This window comes from Salmo trutta, unplaced genomic scaffold (assembly GCF_901001165.1).
Source record: "Salmo trutta unplaced genomic scaffold, fSalTru1.1, whole genome shotgun sequence".
NCBI classification, from domain to species: domain Eukaryota; kingdom Metazoa; phylum Chordata; class Actinopteri; order Salmoniformes; family Salmonidae; genus Salmo; species Salmo trutta.
The window spans coordinates 537542-557790 of record NW_021822319.1 but is presented as its reverse complement, the minus strand read 5'-3'; the positions used below and the strand labels follow the sequence as shown (position 1 = coordinate 557790).

The 20249-nt window shown below is 43.4% G+C and overlaps 1 protein-coding gene across 1 annotated transcript in view; it reads left to right on the top strand.

Moving 5' to 3' along the window:
• Positions 1–4659: 4659 nt before the first annotated feature.
• The window catches only part of LOC115181719 (lysophospholipid acyltransferase 1), a 15930-nt gene continuing 340 nt past the window's right edge, over positions 4660–20249 (top strand). The window contains exons 1-13 of the mRNA XM_029743546.1: positions 4660–5079; positions 5527–5672; positions 5839–5916; positions 7751–7846; positions 12752–12807; positions 12941–12995; positions 14496–14679; positions 15584–15776; positions 16204–16307; positions 16405–16469; positions 16685–16817; positions 18823–18974; positions 19953–20249. The exon at positions 19953–20249 is cut by the window's right edge and continues 340 nt beyond it. Coding sequence (XP_029599406.1) covers positions 4990–5079; positions 5527–5672; positions 5839–5916; positions 7751–7846; positions 12752–12807; positions 12941–12995; positions 14496–14679; positions 15584–15776; positions 16204–16307; positions 16405–16469; positions 16685–16817; positions 18823–18974; positions 19953–20127 — 1527 coding nt within the window. The 5' untranslated portion in view covers positions 4660–4989 and the 3' untranslated portion in view covers positions 20128–20249. The remainder of the gene's footprint in view (positions 5080–5526; positions 5673–5838; positions 5917–7750; positions 7847–12751; positions 12808–12940; positions 12996–14495; positions 14680–15583; positions 15777–16203; positions 16308–16404; positions 16470–16684; positions 16818–18822; positions 18975–19952) is intronic.

Genomic DNA, 20249 nt, shown 5'->3' with positions numbered 1-20249 from the left:
AATGAGGGGATTCTGTATTATCATGTCCCAGTGATGGTGTAAAATAATAAATTAACTTTAGTCATTTTGAAATGTAGTGCACTGCCTTCACTATACAGCAGGGGGTGCCCTTCACTAAATCAGAATAGTAAAGCCATTTATAATATATATATTTTAAATTTGACCTTTATTTAACCAGGTAGGCAAGTTGAGAACAAGTTCTCATTTGCAACTGCGACCTGGCCAAGATAAAGCAAAGCAATTCGACACATACAACAACACAGAGTTAAACAAAACATGCAGTCAATAATACAGTAGAACAAAAGAAAACAAAAAGTCTATATACAGTGAGTGCAAATGAGGTACGTTAAGGCAATAAATAGGCCATGGTGGCGAAGTAATTACAATATAGCAATTAAACACTGGAATGGTAGATGTGCAGAAGATGAATGTGCAAGTAGAGATACTGGGGTGCAAAGGAGCAAGATAAATAAATAAATACAGTATGGGGATGAGGTAGGTAGATAGATGGGTTATGTACAGGTGCAGTGATCTGTGAGCTGCTCTGACAGCTGGTGCTTAAAGCTAGTGAGGGAGATATGAGTCTCCAGCTTCAGAGATTTTTGCAGTTCGTTCCAGTCATTGGCAGCAGAGAACTGGAAGGAAAGACGACCAAAGGAGGAATTGGCTTTGGGGGTGACCAGAGAGATATACCTGCTGGAGCGCGTGTTACGAGTGGGTGCTGCCATGGTGACCAGTGAGCTGAGATAAGGCGGGGCTTTACCTAGCAGAGACTTGTAGATGACCTGTAGCCAGTGGGTTTGGTGACGAGTATGAAGCGAGGGCCAACCAACGAGAGCGTACAGGTCGCAATGGTGGGTAGTGTATGGGGCTTTGGGGACAAAACGGATGGCACTGTGATAGACTGCATCCAGTTTGTTGAGTAGAGTGTTGGAGGCTATTTTATAGATGACATCACCGAAGTCGAGGATCGGTAGGATGGTCAGTTTTACGAGGGTATGTTTGGCATCATGAGTGAAGGATGCTTTGTTGCGATATAGGAAGCCGATTCTAGATTTAATTTTGGATTGGAGATGCTTAATGTGAGTCTGGAAGGAGAGTTTACAGTCTAACCAGACACCCAGGTATTTGTAGTTGTCCACGTATTCTAAGTCAGAGCCGTCCAGAGTAGTGATGCTGGACGGGCGAGCAGGTGCAGGCAGCGATCGATTGAATAGCATGCATTTAGTTTTAGCTGCGTTTAAGAGCAGTTGGAGGCCACGGAAGGAGAGTTGTATGGCATTGAAGCTCATCTGGAGGTTAGTTAACACAGTGTTCAAAGAGGGGCCAGAAGTATACAGAATGGTGTCGTCTGCGTAGAGGTGGATCAGAGACTCACCAGCAGCAAGAGCGACATCATTGATGTATACAGAGAAGAGAGTCGGCCCGAGAATTGAACCTTGTGGAGACTGCCAGAGGTCCGGACAACAGGCCCTCCAATTTGACACACTGAACTCTATCAGAGAAGTAGTTGGTAAACCAGGCGAGGCAATCATTTGAGAAACCAAGGCTGTCGAGTCTGCCGATAAGAATGTGGTGATTGACAGAGTCGAAAGCCTTGGCCAGGTCAATGAATACGGCTGCACAGTAATGTCTCTTATCGATGGCGGTTATGATGTCGTTTAGGACCTTGAGCATGGCTGAGGTGCACCCATGACCAGCTCTGAAACCAGACTGCATAGCGGAGAAGGTACGGTGGGATTCGAAATGGTCGGTTTGTTAACTTGGCTTTCGAAGACCTTAGAAAGGCAGGGTAGGATAGATATAGGTCTGCAGCAGTTTGGGTCTAGAGTGTCACCCCCTTTGAAGAGGGGGATGACCGCGGCAGCTTTCCAATCTTTGGGAATCTCAGACGATACGAAAGAGAGTTTGAACAGGCTAGTAATAGGGGTTGCAACAATTTCGGCAGATAATTTTAGAAAGAGGGTCCAGATTGTCTAGCCCGGCTGATTTGTATGGGTCCAGATTTTGCAGCTCTTTCAGAACATCAGCTATCTGGATTTGGGTGAAGGAGAAATGGTGGGGGCTTTGGCGGGTTGCTGTGGAGGGTGCCGTAGAGAAATGCTTATTGAAATTCTCAATTATAGTGGATTTATCGGTGGTAACAGTGTTTCCTAGTCAACGGCAGTGTTTCCTGGTCAACGGCAGTCAGGTCTGGAGAGAACCAAGGGCTACATCTGTTCCTGGTTCTACATTTTTTGAAAGGGGCATGCTTACTTAAGATGGTGAGGAAGGCATTTTTAAAGAATCCCTCTACTGACGGGATGAGGTAAATATCCTTCCAGGATACCCCGGCCAGGTCGATTAGAAAGGCCTGCTCGCTGAAGTGTTTCAGGGAGCGTTTGACAGTGATGAGTGGAGGTCGTTTGGTCGCAGACCCATTACGGATGCAGGCAATGAGGCAGTGATCGCTGAGATCTTGATTGAAAACAGTAAAGGTGTATTTGGAGGGTGAGTTAGTTAGGATGGCATCTATGAGGGTGCTCTTGTTTACGGATTTGGGGTTGTACCTGGTAGGTTCATTGATAATGTGTGAGATTGAGGGCATCAAGCTTAGATTGTAGGATGGCCGGGGTGTTACAGTTTCTCGATTGTTTATACATATTTTCTGAAAGCATGCCTCATATTCTCAGAACTCTACACACAAATCAAAAAACACAATGGGCAAAACCCCTCAATTCTTCAGCAAAATGAAACTTTACATTCAAAACAATGTTATTTCTTATCAAAATGGTATTTTCTTTTCAAATGACACACAAACCATCATATGAATAGACTTAAGAACCAGTTGAACACTGGTTCATCATAATGATAATCATCATCATAATGACTTAGGCCTTTTTTGGTTCAGTGTTGCCATTACTACAGACAGTACATACAAATACACAGTAACAAATATATTTTATTTTTCCCACAAAAACAATGTACACAGTGTACATCCCATCCCATTAGCTCAAGGACTCTCTGAAACACACATGACAATATCAGAAATAGACATGGAGTGGTCACTATTGTGAAGCACAATCATTATGATTACAATACTGAAATATGTATCATTTATACAGTGTTGAGAGTATGCATCAATGGTGGGATTGTATAGGACTCACTTGCACATAGTTATATCCCAATTCTTTGACTCTTTCTGAATTGCGTTCAAATGGCACCCTGTAGACCTGCTTCATCCTGAGATTATTTCTGCGCTAGACATGGTCCAGTGTTGATAAGCTTACCCTATCAATATTTTGAAATCTCTCATTGTTTTCTATTATTTTTCTTTGTATTTTCCGTAATGTTATGGCGTTATTTTCTAGGACCACGTTCATGATTTCAGTTTCCTGTTCAGGAGACAGAACACGTTCCCGACCACCTTGTGTTGGTAATCTTTCAGTTCTGCCAAACAAATAGTAAAATACTGTAAATACAAAGTAGGAATACATTTCCCAAATACTTGAAAAATACTTTTTTACAGTCCTACAGAACAGTCCACAGGCAATACTGTACTACTGTTTGAGTACAGTATTGATATGCAGTACTGCAATTTTCTAGTGAGAGTAGATTTCTTACCTATTCTCATTTCGGAATGTCCGGATGATGGATGCTACAGTGTACCTGCTCAAATTTGGCTGTACTCTTTACCCAGCCTCCCTCATCGTTAGACCATGGTTGACCACATGATCAACCAAAGTGGCTCGGATCTCATCAGAGATTACGGTCCTTGGCCTCCCTCTCCCTCTCCCTCTCCCTCTCCCTCTCCCTCTATCTCTCCCTCTCCCTCTCCCTCTCCCTCTCCCTCTCCCTCTCCCTCTCCCTCTCCCTCTCACTCTCACTCTCCCTCTCACTCTCCCTCTCACTCTCACTCTCACTCTCACTCTCACAGCTCTGCCTCTGTTTCCAGTGTTGGCATCCATTGCTCCAGAACAGAAGAGCTCACCTGTTGCCCTTTTATGCTAAAGCTCTGATTGCTAATTGTAAAACTGTGTGATGAGTGTTTGCCCATGTGATGAGTCAGTGTGCATATTTGAATGGCAGTGTGTTCATTGTGAAAACAAGAGATTTTCTGGTTGAAAATTGTGCCAAATGCAAAGAATTGTGTGTAGTGTTTTGAAAAAAGTGTGTTTTAGAACTGCAATTTGAGTGTAAAGCAGGAATTGTGCTTGTAGTTTAGCAGAATTGGTTCAGGAGTTACATGTTGTGGTCATTGTGTCTCAAGTACCAGTATTTGTGTGTAAACAATTGAGAAAAACTGTAAGCATGTCCCAGTTTAGGTCACCTAGCAGCACGAGCTCAGAAGATAGATGGGGGCAATCAATTCACATATGGTATCGAGGGCACAGCTGGGGGCAGAGGGAGTGAGAGACTTGTTTCCTGAAAGGTGAATTTTTAGAAGTAGAAGCTCGAATTGTTTGGGTACAGACTTGGATAGTAGGACAGAACTCTGCAGGCTATCTTTGCAGTAGATTGCAACACCGCCCCCTATGGCAGTTCTATCTTGGCGGAAAATGTTATAGTTTGCCATTGAAGGTTTCATGGTTTTTGGTCTTTTGCCGTAACCAGGATTCAGACACGGCTAAGACACCAGGGTTGGCAGAGTGTGCTATAGAGGGGAGGGGGCCATCCCATCCGCCACCTACTATTCCTATTGCTCCTGCACCAGTCCGGGATACAGTTGACAGCTCAGTACCACGCCTTGGTAGGCTACAGGCTACATTAGCAGTCAGCACTAATTCTCGTGTATTTGCGAACTGTCACAATAGCATATTGTTGTTAACTACGACTGCACAGAGGACGTCGAGTTTTTCTTGAGTTTGGCATAAATGCTCGGGATGTATTTCAATCAATGAACAGCAATGAGATTGTAGAAGCACTTTATTTATTTATTTGGTAAAACATTTCTTCACTTTATTATAATTATTTTTACGGAGGAGCGACTTCAAACCTTTACCATGCATAATGGACGAGTTGACAACCTCTTCGTTTAAAACTACCGGTTCCAAATGGTTGCTTCCAGTCAGCGATTTTTTTGGATTTCCTTTGGATCAGGTAATCTACACTTTTCCAAAATGAGATGGAAAAAAAACATCGATTTGCTTAAAGTCAGTTATTTTAATGTCAAATGATGGTTTTAAGTGTCTTGTCCTGCCATAACCCTGGAATGATATGACAACATTCTGGTCACCTGACTTTGCATTTACACACATTACATTTGCATAAGTATATTTGGAGACATTCTGCTTGTATCCAAACTCAACACAGACACATTACATTTGCATAAGTATATTTGGAGACATTCTGCTTGTATCCAAACTCAACACAGACACATTACATTTGCATAAGTATATTTGGAGACATTCTGCTTGTATCCAAACTCAACACAGAATAGAATATAAATATTCTGTTGTCCTATGGCAATAACACACACTGGATGCATGTAGAGTCTATACAGCTCGTCAATATCTCATGTCTGGGGGCGTCATGTCTTCCATGCAGGTGAACTTCTTGGCATGTCAGGTGTTTGCCCTTGGTGCAGCCTTCTGGTTCCGTTTTTACCTCAGCCCTCACTTTACCAGCCCCGTGGTCCGCCATGCCGTCGCCACACTCTTTGGCCTCTCCTTTGTCATATTCTGTTTTGGCTGGTAAGGAACACTTGGGTGCGCTAGACAGGTTAGGGTATACAGGTTAAATCATAGTCGGATTACTTTGTTGAATGGAGGAGACTAACAGATGGACCCAGTTTAGTCCTAATCACCCAGTTTTTACCAGTCACCTATCATTTGTTTTGTGTTGTTTTCATCGCTGCAGGTATGCAGTCCATATCTCCATCTTGGTGGTGGTTTGCTACAGGATTCTGGTCACAGCTGACATCCACAACATTCACAGGTAAACACACACCACCATGTCTCCCATACAGACACTTGTAATAACATCTTAAACACATGGGTCATTCTTTGCTAACATGTTGATGACAAGTTAAGCTAGATAGGAAGTGGTAGCTGGACCAGACTGTCTCTATATCGCTCTGTTTCTATCTCTTTTGCTCTCTTGCTCTTTTTCTCTGTCTGTCTGTCTGTCTGTCTGTCTGTCTGTCTCTCTCTCTCTGTCTCTCGATCTCTATGTCTCTGTCGCTCTGTCTCTCTGTCTCTGTCTGTCTCTGTCTGTCTGTGTTTAGGTCCTGGAATGTGATGAATGTAGGTAGAAAATAGAACAGTAACACTGATGAGGTTTTACATTAGGGATTCCTTGGAGGAGTCGAGATAGAGACAGCATTGTTCTCTGTGCCATCGCCAATCGCCTCGCCTACTCCAGTTAAAGAAAGATGGGTCATTGGGTTGTGGGTTACTGCGTGGTAAAAGACCATGTTTCACCATCCAGCATGTGTGTGTACTGTACATCTCCAGTTGTACTTGAAGGTGATTGCTAAGATGAACATGATCCATTCCACCTACTAGTTGATCTTTCTCCCATATGCAGATAAGGAACTACCAGACCGAAACATGAAAAAGGTTTCATTCATTGAAAGCGCCACTCATTATTAGCATGGAGGGATGTAGGATGTTACTCTGTAGCTACATGTTCTCAATCTGAATTACATATTATATATTAGTATTTATTTTATTTCACCTTTATTTAACCAGGTAGGCCAGTTGAGAACAAGTTCTCATTTACAACTGCGACCTGGCCAAGATAAAGCAAAGCAGTTCGACACATACAACAACACAGAGTTACACATGGAGTAAACAAACGTACAGTCAATAACACAATAGAAGGTCTATATAAGTCTATATACAGTGTGCGCAAATGAGGTAAGGCAATAAATAGGCCATGGTGGCGAAGTAATTACAATTTAGAAATTAAACAGTGGAGTGATAGATGTGCAGAAGATGAATGTGCAAGTAGAGATACTGGGGTGCAAAGGAGCAAAAAAAATAATAGTATGGGGATGAGGTAGTTGTTTGGGCTAAATTATAGATGAGCTATGTACAGGTACAGTGATCTGTGAGCTGCTCTGACAGCTGGTGCTTAAAGTTAGTGAGGGAGATATGAGTCTCCAGCTTCAGTGATTTTTGTAGTTCGTTCCAGTCACTGGCAGCAGAGAACTGGAAGGAAAGGCGGCCAAAGGAGGAATTGGCTTTGGGGGTGACCAGTGAAATATACCTGCTGGAGTGTGTGCCACGGTTGGGTGTTGCTATGGTGACCAGCGAGCTGAGATAAGGCGGGGCTTTACCTAGCAGAGACTTGTAGATGACCTGGAGCCAGTGGGTTTGGCGACGAATATGAAGCGAGGGCCAACCAACGAGAGCATACAGGTCGCAGTGGTGGGTAGTATATGGGGCTTTGTGAGTCTGGAAGGAGAGTTTACAGTCTAACCAGACACCCAGGTATTTATAGTTGTCCACATATTCTAAGTCAGAACCGTCCGGAGTAGTGATGCTGGACGGGCGGGCAGGTGCGGGCAGCGATCGGTTGAATAGCATGCATTTAGTTTTACTTGTATTTAAGAGCAGTTGGAGGCCAACGAAGGAGAGTTGTATGGCATTGAAGCTCGTCTGGAGGGTTGTTAACACAGTGTCCAAAGAAGGGCCAGATCTATACAGAATGGAGGGATGTAGGATCTTACTCTGTAGCTACATGTTCTCAGTCTGAATTAAATGTTTCCTCCAGGTATACTATGATCATGGTCATGTTCTCAGTCTGAATGAATTGTTTCCTCCAGGTATACTATGATCATGGCCATCAGCTACCTCGCAGTGTGTCAGGTGAGCAGAGTCTTCATCTATAACTATGGGATCCTCTCAACAGACTTCTCTGGGTAAGTAGCCATGTTGTTCCAGATCAAAACAGGTTTACTGGCAGTACTCCAGACCGGTCTCCAGACCGGTCTCCAGACCACATATTGAGTGTCTCGGTGTTAGATATATTTTTACTCTGTCTTGACTCTGACAACGAGGACTCGTAATTTCTTTCCGAGACCAACGGAGTAAAAAAAATCAATCAGTTTCCATTCAGTCGGCGCATAAAACTACTTCACCAGGTATATACACTTGTTCATGACACAGTAATATCTTATCGCCTGTTCATGACACAGTAATATCTTATACACCTGTTCATGACACAGTAATATCTTATACACCTGTTCATGACACAGTAATATCTTATACACCTGTTCATGACACAGTAATATCTTATACACCTGTTCATGACACAGTAATATCTTATACACCTGTTCATGACACAGTAATATCTTATCTCCTGTTCATGACACAGTAATATCTTATCGCCTGTTCATGACACAGTAATATCTTATACACCTGTTCATGACACAGTAATATCTTATACACCTGTTCATGACACAGTAATATCTTATACACCTGTTCATGACACAGTAATATCTTATCTCCTGTTCATGACACAGTAATATCTTATCGCCTGTTCATGACACAGTAATATCTTATACACCTGTTCATGACACAGTAATATCTTATACACCTGTTCATGACACAGTAATATCTTATACACCTGTTCATGACACAGTAATATCTTATCTCCTGTTCATGACACAGTAATATCTTATCGCCTGTTCATGACACAGTAATATCTTATCGCCTGTTCATGACACAGTAATATCTTATCGCCTGTTCATGACACAGTAATATCTTATCGCCTGTTCATGACACAGTAATATCTTATCGCCTGTTCATGACACAGTAATATCTTATCGCCTGTTCATGACACAGTAATATCTTATCGCCTGTTCATGACACAGTAATATCTTATCGCCTGTTCATGACACAGTAATATCTTATCGCCTGTTCATGACACAGTAATATCTTATCGCCTGTTCATGACACAGTAATATCTTATCGCCTGTTCATGACACAGTAATATCTTATCGCCTGTTCATGACACAGTAATATCTTATCGCCTGTTCATGACACAGTAATATCTTATCGCCTGTTCATGACACAGTAATATCTTATCTCCTGTTCATGACACAGTAATATCTTATCGCCTGTTCATGACACAGTAATATCTTATCGCCTGTTCATGACACAGTAATATCTTATCGCCTGTTCATGACACAGTAATATCTTATCTCCTGTTCATGACACAGTAATATCTTATCTCCTGTTCATGACACAGTAATATCTTATCTCCTGTTGAAACCTGGTTCTTACTTTACTCCTTACGTTATACTGTCCTTTACTTTCATTGAAAAATATCCTCAAACTTTGTTGCACATGTCAGAGTGTCCTTGATTGGCTGGTAGGGAAGAGTGGGGTAAATTGATTGGCTGGTAGGGAAGAGTGGGGTAAATTGATTGGCTGGTAGGGAAGAGTGGGGTAAATTGATTGGCTGGTAGGGAAGAGTGGGGTAAATTGATTGGCTGGTAGGGAAGAGTGGGGTAAATTGATTGGCTGGTAGGGAAGAGTGGGGTAAATTGATTGGCTGGTAGGGAAGAGTGGGGTAAATTGTATGAAAGTTGCGAGCTCACTATTAGTAAGGGCAGACCGGGGTAAATTGTAACAGTCTTTGTATCTATTATAGACCTGTTTGGGTTAGTGATTATTTGTAGAGTGCTGCTCTATTTGTCCTCAGCATGTTGTTCTTTTGACCATACTGAATGTATGAAACCACATGTTGTTCTGAAATATGAACACAGAAATACTGGACATTTTCAACTCTTATAATGGTGGCGATTTGACAAAATTACTATCATGGTCTTGAATTGGACTCTCATTGTTCTGGTCTTGACTTGGTCCCGGACCCCTAGTCCCCCCTCCCGGTCTCGGTCTTGACTCGGTCTCGATTGGCTCCGTCTTTGAACTTGAACACAACACTGATTACTGGATTATGGAATTATGTAACGATGAGAGATATTTCTGTGACCTGAATTCTGAAATAGTTTGTGTGTATTGAGGTTTTCATGGAATGTGTTTTTTCATGGTACAGAATACAGATAAGGATCTGCATTAGAGCTTCCTCAGTCCATACTGAATCAGCTGACTCACTGCTGTTGTCACTGTGCAGATAAAAGCACTATCTCTCTCACTATTCCTCAGTCTCAGCCTTCCTCAAACTCTGTTTTTCTAGATTTGTATGTCTTACTAGATTCATTTCTTTGTTCCCACCTCTCTCTTGCACACTTTCTCTCTCTCTCTCGCCATCATGTTGAATCTGCCACTCCCGCCTGGTTAGTTTCTGTCTGTTATCTGCAGGTTTTCTTGGGTCTTGCAGAGATTGTGAAGCACTGCCCTAAACAAATAATAAAGCTGATAAAACATTTTGTCGGTTAGTTTAACAGTACCTGCCGCTGCCATGCTTGCTATACTATTGCTATTCTTTGCCAATGCTAACGCTAATGATGCTATTATATGCTATGCTAATTATGCTATTTCTAACCCTAATCAATGCTAACCTTCGCTAACAAACTGTGCTTTCTCTGCAGACTGCAGGCAGGCAGAATGGTGAATGAGCTGAATCACACTGTACTGCTGTTGACTGGATAGACAGCACCATCACTGGGATCTGATGCTCCATTCACGTCCGTTGCTCTGCTTTTTCTCAGTCCATCTGGCTACTATCAGCTCTGTTTCTCACTGTGCTTGCTTATAGTATAACATCCAATCTCATACACTTTGAAATACGGTGCACAGTGTTAACACATTGTGATATTCTATTGTGATGTCATGTAAAACACCTGGTTGTTTAAGATGGGTTCTAGAATCAATCAGCATAGTAGTGATGTCATGTAAAACACCTGGTTGTTTTAGATGGGTTCTAGAATCAATCAGCATAGTAGTGATGTCATGTAAAACACCTGGTTGTTTAAGATGGGTTCTAGAATCAATCAGCATAGTAGTGATGTCATGTAAAACACCTGGTTGTTTAAGATGGGTTCTAGAATCAATCAGCATAGTAGTGATGTCATGTAAAACACCTGGTTGTTTAAGATGGGTTCTAGAATCAATCAGCATAGTAGTGATGTCATGTAAAACACCTGGTTGTTTTAGATGGGTTCTAGAATCAATCAGCATAGTAGTGATGTCATGTAAAACACCTGGTTGTTTAAGATGGGTTCTAGAATCAATCAGCATAGTAGTGATGTCATGTAAAACACCTGGTTGTTTAAGATGGGTTCTAGAATCAATCAGCATAGTAGTGATGTCATGTAAAACACCTGGTTGTTTAAGATGGGTTCTAGAATCAATCAGCATAGTAGTGATGTCATGTAAAACACCTGGTTGTTTTAGATGGGTTCTAGAATCAATCAGCATAGTAGTGATGTCATGTAAAACACCTGGTTGTTTTAGATGGGTTCTAGAATCAATCAGCATAGTAGTGATGTCATGTAAAACACCTTGTTGTTTAAGATGGGTTCTAGAATCAATCAGCATAGTAGTGATGTCACGTAAAACACCTTGTTGTTTTAGATGGGTTCTAGAATCAATCAGCATAGTAGTGATGTCATGTAAAACACCTGGTTGTTTAAGATGGGTTCTAGAATCAATCAGCATATTAGTGATGTCATGTAAAACACCTGGTTGTTTAAGATGGGTTCTAGAATCAATCAGCATAGTAGTGATGTCATGTAAAACACCTGGTTGTTTAAGATGGGTTCTAGAATCAATCAGCATAGTAGTGATGTCATGTAAAACACCTGGTTGTTTAAGATGGGTTCTAGAATCAATCAGCATAGTAGTGATGTCATGTAAAACACCTGGTTGTTTAAGATGGGTTCTAGAATCAATCAGCATAGTAGTGATGTCATGTAAAACACCTGGTTGTTTTAGATGGGTTCTAGAATCAATCAGCATGGTAGTGATGTCATGTAAAACACCTGGTTGTTTAAGATGGGTTCTAGAATCAATCAGCATAGTAGTGATGTCATGTAAAACACCTGGTTGTTTAAGATGGGTTCTAGAATCAATCAGCATAGAAGTGATGTCATGTAAAACACCTTGTTGTTTTAGATGGGTTCTAGAATCAATCAGCATAGTAGTGATGTCATGTAAAACACCTTGTTGTTTTAGATGGGTTCTAGAATCAAGTTCTGGCTCCCGAGTGGCGCAGCGGTCTAAGGCACTTGCATCACAATGCTAGAGGCGCCACTACAGACCCTGGTTTGATCCCGGGCTGTATCACAACTGGCCGTGATCGGGAGTTAGCCCAGCATCATCCTGGTTAGGGTTTGGCCTGTGTAGGCCGTCATTTGTAAATAAGAATTTGTTCTTAACTGACTCACCTAGTTAAATATATATATTTTAAGATCGGCATGGTAGTGTTGTTATGTAGGTTCATTGCCGTTCCCTAATAGTGTGTCTGTGTGTCACATTCTCTGATGCCAGCGTTCTTGACCTGACAATGCCAATCAGTGTCTGTTGACTACGGCTCACGTAACACAACCATACAATGGACATGCGCACACACACACACACACACACACACACACACACACACACACACACACACTCTCTCTATAAATGCATGGCATGCTCTCACACAGAGAGGGTATGTGTTCCTGCATGTGTCACACCAACAAAGAGGTTATTCTATGTGAACGTCTGAATGAAAAGCACCAAAGAATGAATGATAATTTATTCCTGATGTACGGTTAGGCTTTATGAAATGCTGTTCACATTCCATTTCTGTCCTTGTTAATGTCCTCAGTGAGCGTTCGACTTTCTAAACTAAATATTGTGTTTCCTCCCTTCAGGCCGTTGATGATAATTACCCAGAAAACCACTATGTTATCTTTTCAAGTGCATGATGGTAAGGACTGTCCAGGGGATCGGAAGGGAACCTCTTCTTTTTCTTACAACATCCTACGGTTTGTCTTTGTTCTTTTGATGTTTGGGTTGAAAAAACGATGTCTCTCTGATCCTTACGTTTCCACGGTTTCCAGGTATGTGTAAAAAGCGCCAGGACCTCACGGCTGATCAGAGGCTCCATGCTGTAGAGTATGTATTCATTACGGTATATATATTTATCTTCCATATACATGCATGCCTTGCAGTGCGTTGGCTCAGTGTTGATGACAGGAAAATAGGTTATGTAGACTTCTGAAATACACAGCATGACATGAAATCTACCGTCCGCATCTACCCTCCACATCTACCCTCCACATCTACCCTCCGCATCTACCCTCCGCATCTACCCTCCACATCTACCCTCCACATCTACCGTCCACATCTACCCTCCGCATCTACCGTCCACATCTACCGTCCACATCTACCGTCCACATCTACCCTCCGCATCTACCCTCCACATCTACCCTCCACATCTACCCTCCAGATCTACCGTCCGCATCTACCCTCCACATCTACCGTCCACATCTACCGTCCACATCTACCGTCCACATCTACCCTCCGCATCTACCCTCCGCATCTACCCTCCGCATCTACCCTCCGCATCTACCGTCCACATCTACCGTCCACATCTACCGTCCACATCTACCCTCCACATCTACCCTCCACATCTACCCTCCACATCTACCCTCCACATCTACCCTCCAAACCTACCCTCCACATCTACCCTCCACATCTACCCTCCACATCTACCGTCCGCATCTACCCTCCGCATCTACCCTCCGCATCTACCCTCCGCATCTACCCTCCGCATCTACCCTCCGCATCTACCCTCCGCATCTACCCTCCACATCTACCCTCCACATCTACCCTCCACATCTACCGTCCACATCTACCCTCCACATCTACCCTCCACATCTACCCTCCACATCTACCGTACACAAATTACATTGATATTAACTACTTGTCTGTGCAAGTCTTCTCACTCAAAGTAAACAAGAGCCTAGAATGACATTGATGTTGTCAGGAGAAAACAATTTCTTTTTTATTTATTTAACCTTTATTTAACCAGGCAAGTCATTTAAGAACAAATTCTTATTTACAATGACGGCCTAGGAACAGTGGGTTAACTGCCTTGTTCAGGGGCAGAACGACTTTTACCTTGTCTCTCTGTCTCTCTCTGTCTCTGTGTCTCTCTCTGTCTCTGTGTCTCTCTCTCTCTGTCTCTCTCTCTCTGTGTCTCTCTCTCTGTCTCTCTCTCTCTGTCTCTCTCTCTCTGTGTCTCTCTCTCTGTGTCTCTCTCTCTGTGTCTCTCTCTCTGTGTCTCTCTCTCTCTGTGTCTCTCTCTCTCTGTGTCTCTCTCTCTGTGTCTCTCTCTCTGTGTCTCTCTCTGTGTCTCTCTCTGTGTCTCTCTCTCTCTGTGTCTCTCTCTCTGTGTCTCTCTCTGTCTCTCTCTGTGTCTCTCTCTCTCTGTGTCTCTCTCTCTGTGTCTCTCTCTCTGTGTCTCTCTCTCTGTGTCTCTCTCTGTGTCTCTCTCTGTGTCTCTCTCTGTGTCTCTGTGTCTCTCTCTGTGTCTCTCTCTGTGTCTCTCTCTGTGTCTCTCTCCCTCAGATTAGTCTCCAATGTCTCTTTCTTCCTCTCGTCTACCTCCAGCTCCAAGCCGTCTCTGATAGAATACCTGAGCTACAATCTGAACTTCCTCAGTATCCTGGTGGGACCCTGCAGTCACTATAAAGACTACATAGACTTTATAGAGGGGAGACACGTTCAGAGGAGGCTGTCAGGATCCAACACTGGACAGAATGGATATGATAAAGTCCCAGAGCCCTCACCCATGGTAAGACTGGGTACAAGTAGAGTCATGTTAGTCCCAGAGCCCTCACCTATGGTAAGACTGGGTACAAGTAGAGTCATGTTAGTCCCAGAGCCCTCACCCATGGTAAGACTGGGTACAAGTAGAGTCATGTTAGTCCCAGAGCCCTCACCCATTGTAAGACTGGGTACAAGTGGAGTCATTTTAGTCCCAGAGCCCTCACCTATGGTAAGACTGGGTACAAGTAGAGTCATGTTAGTCCCAGAGCCCTCACCCATGGTAAGACTGGGTACAAGTAGAGTCATGTTAATCCCAGAGCCCTCACCTATGGTAAGACTGGGTACAAGTAGAGTCATGTTAGTCCCAGAGCCCTCACCTATGGTAATACTGGGTACAAGTAGAGTCATGTTAGTCCCAGAGCCCTCACCTATGGTAAGACTGGGTACAAGTAGAGTCATGTTAGTCCCAGAGCCCTCACCTATGGTAATACTGGGTACAAGTAGAGTCATGTTAGTCCCAGAGCCCTCACCTATGGTAAGACTGGGTACAAGTAGAGTCATGTTAGTCCCAGAGCCCTCACCTATGGTAATACTGGGTACAAGTAGAGTCATGTTAGTCCCAGAGCCCTCACCTATGGTAAGACTGGGTACAAGTAGAGTCATGTTAGTCCCAGAGCCCTCACCTATGGTAAGACTGGGTACAAGTAGAGCCATGTAAAGTAAATAAGTACTTTCTTTCAGAAACTATATTGCCATTAAGTTTGTCTTATACGTGTATAATAACAATGTAATTACACCACTAACAACATAGCAGCATATTATCAGGTGTTTCTTGCAAAATAAATGACTTACGTGGCTCAATGAAGGCAATTAGAAAGTAGTTTCCCTGTTGGCCATGAAGGATCTGACTCTCTCCCTCTGGTTTTCAGGCTGCTGTCACACGTAAACTGCTGATCTGTGGTGTGTGCATGGTTTTGTTCCTGACCCTCACCAAAGCGTTCCCCATCACATATAACGTTGACAGCCATTTCATCAACGAGGCACCTTTCCTAACCAGACTGGCGTATGCCTTCTTCTCTATACAAGCTGCTAGACCCAAGTTCTACTTCGCATGGACTGTAGGTGAGGCTTCACCTACCCAGTGTAGTGTTGGCTATTGGAAAGTTCATTCATTCATACTGGGGAAAGTTCATTCATTCATTAATATTGGGGGAAAGTTCATTCATTCATACTGGGGAAAGTTCATTCATTCATTCATACTGGGGAAAGTTCATTCATTCATTAATATTGGGGGGAAAGTTCATTCATTCATACTGGGGAAAGTTCATTCATTCATACTGGGGAAAGTTCATTCATTAATATTGGGGGAAAGTTCATTCATTCATTACTATTGGGGGAAAGTTAATTCATTCATTCATTACTAGTGGGGGAAAGTTCATTCATTCATTCATTACTATTTGGGGAAAGTTCATTCATTCATTCATTACTATTGGGGGAAAGTTCATTCATTCATCCATTCTTTCATTCATGTGTTTGTTTGTCCCAACAGCGGATGCCATCAACAATGCAGCAGGTTATGGTTGTAAAGGTATGGATGAAGCTGGACAGGTATCCTGGGACCTCATCTCCAACATCAGCATCTGGGAGATTGAGGTATGTTTGGAAACATCAAAAACACTTTTGGAACTTTTAGCTTTGCAGAATTATTGAAAATGACTGAAGTTTAATATTGAACTCTCTCTTTTTGCAGACAGCAACTAGTTTCAAGAAGTTCATAGATAACTGGAATATTCAGACTGGTGTTTGGCTCAAAACGTAAGTATTAATTCTTCCAAGATATTCTACCAAGATAATGTCCACATATGCATAACATTAGTACAAAACCAATTTTCTGTTCATTCATTAATGTTTATTTTATTCTGTTAACTGCATAACAATATATCTGACCCAGGTCTGGTTATAACTCCTCCGTTACCCCACAGCCCTGACCTTCATAGCCCTGACCTTCATCCTGTCTCCTCTCTCTTCAGCGTGTGTTACGACCGTGCTTCCTGTTACCCCACAGCCCTGACCTTCATCCTGTCAGCTCTATGGCATGGAGTTTACCCCGGATACTACTTCACCTTTATTACTGCTATACCCATCACACTGGCAGCGAGAGCTGTGAGTACCATTATTACTGCTGTACCCATCACACTGGCAGATAGAGCTGTGAGTACCTTTATTACTGCTATACCCATCACACTGGCAGCGAGAGCTGTGAGTACCATTATTACTGCTGTACCATCACACTGGCAGCGAGAGCTGTGAGTACCATTATTACTGCTGTACCCATCACACTGGCAGCGAGAGCTGTGAGTACCATTATTACTGCTGTAACCATCACACTGTCAGCGAGAGCTGTGAGTACCATTATTACTGCTGTACCATCACACGGGCAGCGAGAGCTGTGAGTACCATTATTACTGCTGTACCCATCACATGGGCAGCGAGAGCTGTGAGTACCATTATTACTGCTGTACCCATCACACTGGCAGATAGAGCTGTGAGTACCATTATTACTGCTGTACCCATCACACTGGCAGTGAGAGCTGTGAGTACCATTATTACTGCTGTACCATCACACTGACAGATAGAGCTGTGAGTACCTTTACCACTGCTATACCCATCACACTGGCAGAGCTGTGAGTACCATTATTACTGCTGTACCCATCACACTGGCAGCGAGAGCTGTGAGTACCATTATTACTGCTGTGAGTACCATTATTACTGCTGTACCCATCACACTGGCAGCGAGAGCTGTGAGTACCATTATTACTGCTGTACCCATCACACTGGCAGCGAGAGCTGTGAGTACCATTATTACTGCTGTAGCTGTACCCATTACAATGGCAGTGCTGTGAGTACCGTTATCACTGCTGTACCCATTACAATGGCAGTGCTGTGAGTACCATTATTACTGCTGTACTCATCACACTGACAGACAGAGCTGTGAGTACCTTTATCACTGCTATACCCATCACACTGACAGGGCTGTGAGTACCATTATTACTGCTGTACCCATCACACTGGCAGGGCTGTGAGTACCATTACTACTGCTGTACCCATCACACTGGCAGATAGAGCTGTGAGTACCATTATTACTACTGTACCCATCACACTGGCAGTGCTGTGAGTACCTTTATTACTGCTGTACCCATCACACTGGCAGATAGAGCTGTGAGTACCATTATTACTGCTGTACCCATCACACTGGCAGTGAGAGCTGTGAGTACCATTATTACTGCTGTACCCATCACACTGGCAGCGAGAGCTGTGAGTACCATTATTACTGCTGTACCCATCACACTGGCAGCGAGAGCTGTGAGTACCATTATTACTGCTGTACCCATCACACTGGCAGATAGAGCTGTGAGTACCATTATTACTGCTGTACCCATCACACTGGCAGCGAGAGCTGTGAGTACCATTATTACTGCTGTACCCATCACACTGGCAGATAGAGCTGTGAGTACCATTATTACTGCTGTACCCATCACACTGACAGATAGAGCTGTGAGTACCATTATTACTGCTGTACCCATCACACTGGCAGATAGAGCTGTGAGTACCATTATTACTGCTGTACCCATCACACTGACAGATAGAGCTGTGAGTACCATTATTACTGCTGTACCCATCACACTGGCAGATAGAGCTGTGAGTACCATTATTACTGCTATACCCATCATACTGGCAGATAGAGCTGTGAGTACCATTATTCCTGCTGTACCCATCACACTGACAAATAGAGCTGTGAGTACCATTATTCCTGCTGTACCCATCACACTGACAGATAGAGCTGTGAGTACCATTATTACTGCTGTACCCATCACACTGGCAGATAGAGCTGTGAGTACCATTATTACTGCTATACCCATCATACTGGCAGATAGAGCTGTGAGTACCATTATTCCTGCTGTACCCATCACACTGACAAATAGAGCTGTGAGTACCATTATTACTGCTGTACCCATCACACTGGCAGATAGAGCTGTGAGTCTCTGTTCTTGTCTGTCTCTCGCTGTCTTCCTCACTCTCTCTCTCACTCACCTCATGTGTCTCATCATCTCAGCCTCACCCAGGGCCGTACGTCACCGTGCTCTCTCTCCTGTCTCCCACACCGCAGGTCCGTAAGAACGTCCGTCAGTATTTCCTGTCCTCTCATCCTGTGAAGCTTGTCTATGACGTAGTGACCTGGGCAGCTACTCAGCTGTGTATCTGCTACACTGTCATGCCCTTCCTGCTGCTGGCAGTAGGACCTACCATGCAGTACTACAGGTGAACATCCATTTAGGTTCTTTTCCTAATGGTCAAATGTGTCTCTCTTTAACGATGATGGTCGTATGTAGCCTGGTCCCTGATCTGGATGTGCTATCATTGTCAACTTCTTGGCATGACAAGGAGTGTAATGTTAGCACAAACACACTGGTACCCAGGCTAGGTCATATGTGTACAATTTATTAGCTTAGTGTTCTACTATCTTTATAAGCCTGGACACAATGTTCCTCAGTTGTCTTTATGGAGGACAAGTGTGTCATCTCTACCGTCAGTTGTCTTTATGGAGGACAAGTGTGTCATCTCTACCGTCAGTTGTCTTTATGGAGGACAAGTGTGTCATCTCTACCGTCAGTTGTCTTTATGGAGGACAAGTGTGTCATCTCTACTGTCAGTTGTCTTTATGGAGGACAAGTGTGTCATCTCTACTGTCAGTTGTCTTTATGGAGGACAAGTGTGTCATCTCTACTGCCAGTTGTCTTTATGGAGGACAAGTGTGTCATCTCTACCGTCAGTTGTCTTTATGGAGGACAAGTGTGTCATCTCTACCGTCAGTTGTCTTTATGGAGGACAAGTGTGTCATCTCTGTCAGTTGTCTTTATGGAGGACAAGTGTGTCATCTCTACTGTCAGTTGTCTTTATGGAGGACAAGTGTATCATCTCTACCGTCAGTTGTCTTTATGGAGGACAAGTGTGTCATCTCTACTGTCAGTTGTCTTTATGGAGGACAAGTGTGTCATCTCTACTGTCAGTTGTCTTTATGGAGGACAAGTGTATCATCTCTACCGTCAGTTGTCTTTATGGAAGACAAGTGTGTCATCTCTACCGTCAGTTGTCTTTATGGAGGACAAGTGTGTCATCTCTACTGTCAGTTGTCTTTATGGAGGACAAGTGTGTCATCTCTACCTATTCTCTTATTCTGTCCGTCTTTGGTGTTTTGGTTTCTGTAGCATTTCATCACATCTTCTTTCCCCCCCGTAGGTCAATGTACTTCCACATTCACATCATCAGTATTCTGACTGTGATTGTACTGAGCCAGAGCCACAAACCAAGAGGCAGCAGCAGCAGCAACGGCACCAAGCCTGGACCGTACGATCCTCATCCCCAGGCCCAGCCTCAGCTCCAGCCCTCCAACAACAACGTGAAAAGAAAGTGAAGTGTCCCTCTGTGTGTGGAGGCAGCCAGAGACCTGAATGGGCCCACTGGGTCAGACAAAGACGTCTCTGTGTGTCCACAACAAAGAGAGAGCTCAGCGGGGTGTAGGGGGGCTGAGAGGGG